Source organism: Saccostrea cucullata, unplaced genomic scaffold (assembly GCF_032062105.1).
Source record: "Saccostrea cucullata isolate Sc308-1 unplaced genomic scaffold, CSIRO_AGI_Scuc_v1 ctg11927, whole genome shotgun sequence".
In the NCBI taxonomy this organism is placed as follows: Eukaryota; Metazoa; Mollusca; class Bivalvia; order Ostreida; family Ostreidae; genus Saccostrea; species Saccostrea cuccullata.
Window position 1 is genome coordinate 1 of NW_026922448.1, and position 10440 is coordinate 10440.

The following is a 10440-nucleotide window of genomic DNA, read 5'->3' on the forward strand; positions in this document are numbered from 1 at the left end:
ATAAACGATAACTCCTAATGCCAAATACAGATAACTCTTACCAAAACCTGGACAATAGCTAATATTAAACATTGACACAATGTCACTTGTGACACATTCGTAAGAACTTTTGTGGAATTTAGGAGATGATTTTTTTTTCATTAAAACATCCATGAATAGCAAATGGTTTTTACGAAGCCTAAACAAAATTATTTAAAACAGTAAATTCCAAAGAGCTATCTACATGTAATTAAATTAACATATGATGCAAATTTTGATAACAAAAATGGACATGAACTACCAGTAATTTTAGATATAACCTCGTAAGTTTTACAAAAGAACTTTCGACAGGGAAAAGGCTTTTTTTTAAAGTCTTGCCAAATCAAGATATAACTCTATGTCTGTGTAAAATGTCTTGAAATTATATTTGAAAAAAATTATATTCTTTTAAATTAATATAGACTAGAGAAGTCAGTTATTCGACCAAAATGGGGCACGGTACATATTGAGCTCCACGCGCACCTGCGTGTGATCCGCCCGTGACCGAGTTATGACGTGGGGTAGTCCTCGATTCGCATGGATTCATCACGTGAAAGTATGTTTACCAACATTAAAGGTCTTTGCACTGTTGTGTTTGCCAGTTGTTTTTGATCGTGTAGAGGACTAACAGGACAAAAATGGCCCAGCTGATTATCAGAGGATTGTTTAGATGTCTAAGAACAAGTAATACAGCGTGCTATGCATCTGCATTTCAAAACGGAAGCTGCAGAAGGACTTTGTGCAGCTCTTCAGACGGATCATTGACCTTAGAAGAAACAGTGGATTTTTCAATTCATGGACCAAGCACACAAGGCATCCAAGGAGGGCATGACGATTATTTAGAAATTTCAGAACCAAGCGTGCAAACCAATATTGCAACAGATAAAGAAGAGAAAGAAATTGCAGATACGATGAACTGTAACGCTTCAGTGAATCTGCACTCTTCAATGCAGAGCAATGTACCAGAGCCGTGTGATTGTAAAATTGATTATGCAGAGCATTATAATATGCCAGGCGGAGGTGCAAGGCTGTATGATAAATACATTCAAGAAATTCAAGTTGCCAACCATCCGAATAAGAAGTGAAATTGACAGTCGCTTTGAACTTATGAAATTGTTTCTGTAGTTCGTCAGATCTGATAGTGATTCATCATGTGTTCATTGATCATTTCTCGCATTGAGGTCAGCTGTTACGTGTTTTGATTTCACTGTATCAGGCCTTTTGTGTAACAACTTCCTAAGACATCATTTGCAGGATGTGACTATTGCATTTATCTGTTGTGTTGTGTGTTAATTAAAATACCGAATATATCTTTTATTTTTACTCTATGACTTTTTTTCTTTCAAAACTATATCCATATTTCAAAGTTTCTTTATCTATATAGTATTTATAGCCATTGATTGGAAGCTTTCCGCTAAGAATAGAAGGAAATTTCTTCAATGCAGTCTTTGTTTAAACTAAGTGTGTTTCAATATGAGTTAAAAAAAATTGCTTTGCATTTTATTTAAAATTTATTGAATAAACAAATAAATAAAAATCCGACTGAAATAAAAAAAAAAAGAGTTATTTCTTCCCATTCAATGCTTCGAACTATGATATAAGTTTTCCTAATTAGTATTCTATGTTTATATACAGTGTATACAGAACCCTGACTGAGTCAGTAGATTATGGCCATTGAGCAATGTATGGAACGCCGTCACTGCCTTATAGCAGAACACTACAATTGCATTGTGTCAACTTTCCATTACATTATGTCCACACTTTGTGACATTTACTTACAGTACTATTGCATTGAGTCAACTTTCCATTACATTATGTCAACTCTTTATGACATTAATCCACTCTACTATTGCATTGAGTCAACTTTCCATTACATTATGTCCACACTTTGTGACATTTACTTACAGTACTATTGCATTGAGTCAACTTTCCATTACGTTATGTCAACTCTTTATGACATTTACACACACTACTATTGCGTTATGTCAACTTTCCATTACATTATGTCAACACTTTATGACATTTACACACACTACTATAGCGTTATGTCAACTTTCCATTACATTATGTTAAGTCTTTATGGCATTAACTCGCACTTCAGTTACATTGCGCCAATCTTCCATTGCATTATATCAGCTCTTTATGACATTAAGTCAAAACAATTTTACGTGGTGTAAAGATGTTTTTATATAATTTCAACTCATTATTACATTATGTGCACTCTCTACTATTTGGTGTAAGTAGTTCGATTACATGATGTGAATTTATCTTTAATTCAATATCAAGTTGCTATAACACGATGTCAGAATTTCATTTCATGATGTGAAAAAAATTGTCACATTGCGATGTAGCCAATTCTTTACTATACTGTGTCATCAATATGCTACATGACGACAGGAATCTATTACATGTCAATTTTCCCTTACTTTTTGACAAATCATTATTATGTTATGGCATTGTATCTTTACAATGTGTCTAAAATGCTTAGCCTCTTGTCAGTATATCCTAGAATATTTCAACAATTTCGTTTTGTGTTTTCAATATTACATGCACATATGTTAAACATGCAAATAATTTAAATTAAACTTATCAAATATTAAATTATACACAAGACGTAATTAATCCTTAATTAAATATCAGGTTAAATTCATGAATAGGATCATGTTCCCATGGAATCTTTACTGACGATTGTTTTTTTAACGTCGAAATTCAATGGCCGTTTAATCTCATATAATTATTGCAAATCAAATAGTATGTGTCATGCAGCAATATATTTTTTTTTATTTTGAATTATTTTGAAAAGTCCGAAACTTCTGAACTAACTACAAAACACTGTCCTAGTCCTAAGCTTTTTATCAGTCTTTAACCCTCCTTTTAAAAAAAAGTGTAAATACATCGTATTTCATACGTGCACTGGTTGGTCGGTGGGGAGAGGGGGGATCCCGCCCTCCCATCTTTAGTGACTAAAATATGCATGAATTTAATCAGTTGATTTTACTTTGTAGGACATTGCATTAGTTTTATACATAAAGTATAACTGAAATAAGTTGACACGTTTTATTTAAAAAAATATATAGCCTGAGAGCTTCCGGGCTTCCACCCCCTGGTCTCCAACTTAGACACCATATCGTCCCCCTATAGCTACTCTTTTCAAGAACCCAAGATCGCCACTGATATAAGCCCATGTTCAATTGATTAAAGTGAGGGACTGGTAGATTTTTGTAACAGAATTCTGGTCCAAGAATGGTTGAAAAATGACTAATTCCAGTGACGTTGCATCGTTTTTGAAAGTTGGGGGAGGTTTGTCAGCCAGAAAAAAATAACGTTCAAGAAAAAGCAAAAAAAAAAAAAAAATCCAAACTCGAAAATCCTATTTCGGGTGAAAGGGGGGGGGGGTCCAACTTCGATCAGTCCTAAAAAAATGTCCAAATATACTACATTACCCATTAACTTCAGCATAAAGTGGTGCTAAATTTCAATGAACATTTTCTATGATCAAGTTATGTCGGAAAAAAGAGGAAGTCAGACCCCCCCCCCTCATATAACGTGTCTGTAATTTGTCCTAATTAATCAGGAACCCCCCCCCCCCTTCCCAGTCGTGAAAACACGGTTATCAACTTTGACATAATGTAAATGTATTTTACAGCACGTAATGAACATTTGTAATCAACATGATAAAGAATTAACACAATGTAAAGATAGTTTTAAATCACATAAGAAAGAGTTAGCATATTCTTATTAAATATCCACATAAAGGAATGGTGTTTTGACATAACGTAATAAAGTGTTGATATAATATGGAACGCCAGGACTGTCTCCATAATTCATGTTCACATTATGTTATAAACCTTTTAACATCAGGTTATAAAGCACTGACATAAAGGTAAGATGTATTCACCTCACATTGTGATGACCTTGGCGTAAAATAAAGATACATTAACATCACGTAATAATGCGTTGTTATAATAGAAATATACACTCACGAAAGGAAATGGACTTTGACTTAATGTAATGATAAATTTAATTATACAACACATGTAAAACGAAATTAACTTGACGTAATGCAATTTTGACCTCACATATTAAAGAAATGAAATAATATAAAGAAACATTCATTTAACGTAATAAAGTTTTAACACAATGTAAACATAATTTCACCTCACATAATGAACTTTGGTCTTCAAGTTATAAAGTGCCGACATAATGGAAGAATGTGTTTACTTCATGTAATGCAGCATTGACATGATGTAAAGATTTTTTTACATCACCCCATAAAAGTTGACATAATGTAAAGATATGTTCACATCATGTAATGATAGAATGACATAATGAATGCATAGTTTTATGCTATAAGGCAGTGATGGCGTTCCATAGCAATGTGTGATAAAGCTGTTATTAACTGGATTATGCACTTTCGTATTTAGTGAACGTTGCACATACCTATATAACTTATTTTCAACCAACGACCCCGAAGCAAAGACGATTTAATGGAAAAAAACGTAGGTCTACAGAAAGCCCATAATATAGGTTCAATAACTTATGGTGTGGATTGTATTAGGAACACATTTCAGTTTCTAAATGGTACAAAAACGTACATGAACATAATATGCAGAGGGGAATGTAATGTTTGTTAAAAAAACGTCTGACTTAAAACTAAACCCAGTAGTCGTCGGAATCAAATTAAAAAGGGGGAGGGCTAAAGCAACAAACACAAGTATGGGGTATGAGCCACAATTATCCACGCTTATATTATGTCTATCCTCCCCCCCCCCCCCCCCCAAAAAAAAGTTGACCGTTCCCCTGGCTCCGACGCCATATGGTTTTCGTCACTAAATTAAAAATTTTAATAAAAATATCTTTAGTGACCAAATTTAAATATGATGAATGTTGGTATGTAAATTTGGTTTCACGTTTATCTATGTAATGTGTCTTAAGACTAGCAAATGACTGCCATCTAAACCCGTTACAAATAATATCCCCCCTTCCTCTGCTTTGTGGTTAAAAAAATATCGTCGTTCGGATATCGATTGTATGTGATAGAGTTGTCTCTCCTTGACCACGTCAAGAAAAAAAAAGGGGGGGGGACTCCACATTGTCGGAGAGAATATCTGTGGACTGGTTGCAAGGAAGAGAAGAAATAAAATTACACTGATTGCATGCGTTTATTAAACATTAGGTATTTGATATATGTGCTCAACATTAAGAAATTATCAGATTTTGTTAGATTATAGATAGACCTACCCTATATGAAATATTGGAACAGTGTTGGATCGAGGAAAAAAAAACTAACTAAAAAATCTGTTCATCCTAATTCCTCTTATAAGTAAAAGAAGTATAGTCTTAGAATATTGAAGATGTATCAAGTTAAAAAAAAAAAAGAAACCTTGAAAAATATTTAAATTTTTTGACATAATGAAAACCAAACGATTTTCAATTTACCTAATGCAAAATATATATAATATATATATTATATATAAGGTTCAATAGTCTTTACGTTGATACATATTTGAAATTTCATTAATGAACATGACGCGGGCTTTCTAAAATATTAATAAGATGCCTTTGTTTTTAATCAGCTGTGTGTTGGCAAACCACCGGATTGAGCCCGGGTTTTAGAATACCACAATCACGTCAATCGGCAATCCTCGGCTGACTCCGCTACGCTCCATTCAAACCTCGGATGTGATTGGTGGAGGAATACGCAACAGATCCTTACATTTCTCCGCCGGAAACTGCCTTATCACTCATTTCATATTTCGCTCTGCATAACGTTCTTCGAAAATGTTTCTTAATTTGTGCAATTCTTTATCGTAAACAGGTTTTGATTACATCCTCATGTTAAAAGGCTTTGAAAGCAAGAAGAAACTGTTGAGTGTGCCAAAAAGTAACTCCGATCTCAAAAGTATGACATTTGAAAGAAATTCAAATAAGATCACATGACTGAATCAGCAAGATGGTAGATCACCGTTGACGTCCGAGGTTATGTGCGAGGTACGAGTCATCCGAGGATCTCCGAGTGCAATCACGTGACCTAATTTTTAAGCAGTTTGGCGGATATCCAGTGTGTATCGATGTGAATAGGTATACGTTGAATCCTGTTAGTTTTTAAATCCATTTAAATGTTTTATTTAAAGTGCAGATTATTGGTGGGTAGAAATTTTATTTTGAATTTCATCTTTATCTCATTTTTGACAGTGACAGGAAGATGTTTTTGATGTACGAAATTCCCAAACTATTTTCCATCCGATGCCTGCTGGAGCTTGCATGGAACTGATTTCTTTGTAAACATACAGGTAAATATTGTTGTCGATTATGAATGGCCCATGATTTAACAATGATTGGTATGAAAACAATGCGTGTGATTGTTATTTTGGGTAATATTTGAGCTGTCAATGCGAAATATTGTTTGCATCGGGTGCTACAGTTAAGTCGCTACAACGCTTGTTGTTAGGTACGCTAAGGACCTCGTGAGTGATAGAGAAAATCCGGGAAAAATGGTAATTTTGTGAAATTCACTTCTAGATCTAAGTGTGTGTGGATAATATGTTAAGTAATATTTGCTCAGAGCATAACTTAAAGTAGAGTACATTGCCATTTGTGTTCTCACATATACTAAAAGTTATTACAGTATTTTAATTTATAAATTTCCACCTGAAAGAAACTGACTCATACATTATTTGTTTACATAACAGGTTAGGTTAAAGAGCCATTTTACAAAGCTGGATTTCTAAACCATTATAAAAGCTTTACTACATAGTATTTATTAAACTACCCAAAAGTTATGTCTATATATTGATAAATTTAAATTAAAGTGAAATGTAACCATTCTGTTGCCTTATTTTCACATTCAAGTAATATCATCATTTTAATTTATTTTCAAAAATCTGATCTTATCTATGACATGAAAGACTGGTATAATAACTTCTAGCATATTTTGATTAAATCTACATAAGTTTCAAAATATTTAATTAAATTTGAATGTACACATCATATATAACATAAACATTTGTTGCTAGCTGCTGCCTGCAAAATGGAGGTCCACAACAGGCGGCCTTACTCCAGACTGAGCCTGAAGGAGGAGTTTGATTTTGATATCAATGACATCAGCCGGGCCTCCACTCCAACCAGTACCATGAGCTCAAAATCTGAGGGGCGGAGACGAGAGAAATCACACAGGAGTCACTCGGTGGATGACTACAAACGCAAAATAGCACGACTTAAAAGCGAGTTAGAGGCCGAAAAAGCAAGGACCAAACAGATTTATCGTGAAAAATCCTCGGAAATTAAGTCTCTTCAGGAGGCGTACAAGAAAGACAAGGAAAAGGAGATAAGCAAATTAGAGACAAAGTTAAGTCAGGAGAAACAGAAGGAGATAGAGATCATACAGGAGAATATAGCCAAAAAGAAGGACAAGGAATTACAAGAGGTGCTCAAGTAAGGAGGTCTAAATTATTATTATTTATAGACATAAAACATGGTAAACTGAAAGGGTAGGTGTATTTACATTCATAAGTTAGAAATCTAAAAAATCTTTAACTTACATGAAAGTCTACTTAGCTTTTGATTTTCATGCAAAGTGACTTAAAGTCAAACCTTGTTCTCGGACAAGATAGGACCAAAAGAAACTTCTGGATTCGAGATATTAGAGTTAAAATACTTTAAGGAAAAGATAGTTTAAAACTTTGAACATCTAAGTCACTTTCACAAATTCATTGCAGAGTTTCCGAAAACTATGGGTCCTATCGGCAAAACCGATAGAAAATCGAAATGTCCGATGAAATTCGCTAAAGTATCAGTCCGTGTGACCGATTGTGATGAGGGCTTGTCTTGATTAATTTATTGTACTCTGATCTATTGCAATGTCTTCATAAATGAAAATTTTCAATGCAGCTGCTCCTATTCTTCGTAAATATCTATAATCTTATCCATTTTGCAATTCTACTTGACTTATTTACTTCCAAAAGCGATCGTTTTTTTTCTAATCCGAATTTCCTCCATTAATGGTAAACACATGCAATATATATATATATATATATATAGGTCACGAAGTGCAATGCCCATTGAGAAAACTTAAAGTCAAGATAATTTAAATTTAATTTTACTTTGAATTTCTATCATAACTGTTAAATTTTACAAGTGAAAATTAAACTTTTAATTTTGAAAAGAATTGTAAAATTTTTTTCTTTTTCAAGAATTAACTTTTTTCACAATTACTGTATATTCTAAAATTTATTCGGACTGATAGAGTATGCTTCGGACCGGTAGAACGCATTAAGTCATCAGTCCGGATGACTGATAGAAATATTTGGTTTTTGGAAACTCTGCATTGTTTTCTTTCAAAATATCATTGTTCAAGATACCAAAGTTTAAATGTATATCTTTTATCCACCTACAGAAAGAACTTGACATATAAAAGCTAAAATGAATTAAGATGTTTTAATTATTATTTAAAAAATAAAATTATATAGGTACAAAGAGGAGGAGGTCAAAAATCTCAGGGAAAAGTTTGAAGAGGAGAAAACTAAGGCCCTTCAGTCGGTTGTGGAGTCAGAGAAAAAACAGTACGAAAAAAATGCAGAGAAAATGTCCAAGGAGATCGAAAAGCTAAGGGAGGAGAAAAAGAAAATCGAGGCCGATTTCAAGAAAAAATGTGAGGACCAAACGCGCAAGGAAAAAGAGTTCTCTGAGGTCAAAGAGGGCTATGATGCAGAACTTCGAAAGATACTCAACGAATCCAAAAAATTTGCATTTGGGAATTTACAAAAACTCAAAAAAGCTGAAAAGGCATTAAGTGAGGGAATAATTTCAGAGGATGAGGTATTATCTATAACAGAATCGATTAGTCTCAGGGGAACTCCGTTTTCGGAGATTTCTAATCGCACTCCTAGTCGTCCCTTAGCCCTTCGCACAGCAGAGGATTTAGAGATTGAAAAATATCTAGCTTCTGCCACCCCATCTCCACACCCTGGATCCACACCTCTGGGAAAGTCAACTCCTGGATCCATTTCATTAGGGAGGTCAACTCCTGGATCCACACCCCTTGGAAAGACTTTTACATTGGATGGAAAATCACCCTTTCGTTATATTACTGTTCAAGAAAAAACTGACGAAGAAGACCAAAGCAAAGAGGTAAATTAAAATACATTGTATTTAAAACATGCTTGCATATACATTTTTATTTTTTCAATTTCATGCCCTTTCTGGGTAATATTGTCCTTGCTTTTATCATGTTTATCCTCAGTTTATGACTGGTGATCTTTAATTTTTAAAAGGTTTGATTTTAAGTTGAAACTTCCAATCCCATGGGAAGTAGCCTTATCAGAACTTGGATAACTTAATAACATATATTCTCTGACTCAACAGAACTTTTAATATGAATCATATACACTTGAAACATGAGTAGAATATGAAGGAAAGAGAGATACACTGTTGATTAATATTATTAAAGTAGGTTCGTTTCAGTCAAAATCATATTAAATAGGAAATGCATGTTTATTTATGTTAAAATTATTCTATTGAAATCTCTCTATCATTATGGATGTTGATGAAAACTCCCATTAATTCTTTTGTTCTCTTCAACACCAGAAAGCACATTTTTTATCTGAATTTATGAATTCTTAATCATATTAATATTAAAGGTGTAACGGCACCATAGAGAAAAAGTTTTAATTTCATATAAATCTAACGTCATGTGTGTCCATAAAAATATGTTGGCATCAGATATCTATGTGAAATGAACCAGATATTCTTTAGTGTAAAATTCAGCATCGCACCTGTACATTTGACTTGTAAATTGTATAATGGGTATATTATGCCTGTCCTAGCTAGGCAGGGTATTGATTTTCTGACACTTTCACTTGATTGATTATTGCGATGGTAAGCACATGTGATCATTGTCGATTTTACGGAAGTACATCAAAATGTACTTTAATGTGGTTTTCTTGCTTGTTTGGAATTAAAGGTTTATCAGAAGTTTCTTGTTAACTTGAAAGATGAAAGCCCAAAATTTTCCTTTGTAATATTTCACATTCTTTTATTCACTGAGTGTAGCATGATATTGATGTCATGTTCCAACGAAAACTTTTTGCAATTGGTAAGCCATATTCCAGTGAAACTCGACAGTAACTTTAGCCGGTTTTGTTTTGATAGACATACTGTTAAGTACGGGGGATTTTAGAACAGGACCTGTGAAAATTATAATTTGGGCATTAAAATTCCTGATCAGCATTTTTGGCATGGCCCCAGAGAAGTTAAAAAGTTTAATAGCTTTATCAAATTAATGTTTGGTTTTACTTTCTAAGACTAGTGGCATAGCCAATTATGGAGTGGATAAAAGTCAAACTTGGTCTTTTCTTCTGGATTTTTTCCTCTACTTGTTTGGCAAGAAAATTCAAATTTATCTTGTATACCGCTGGGTCAATT

General features: G+C 33.5%; 1 protein-coding gene across 1 annotated transcript; it reads left to right on the forward strand.

Annotated features, from left to right (window-relative positions):
* Positions 1 to 6049: 6049 nt before the first annotated feature.
* On the forward strand, positions 6050 to 9147 carry LOC134261785 (axoneme-associated protein mst101(2)-like; the record flags this gene model as incomplete). The annotated part of the gene is made up of 4 exons (XM_062744183.1): positions 6050 to 6099; positions 6214 to 6311; positions 7035 to 7452; positions 8487 to 9147. Coding segments are annotated over exons 3-4 (1065 nt in total), but the record flags the coding sequence as incomplete, so codon positions are not given.
* Between the last annotated feature and the right edge of the window lie 1293 nt (positions 9148 to 10440).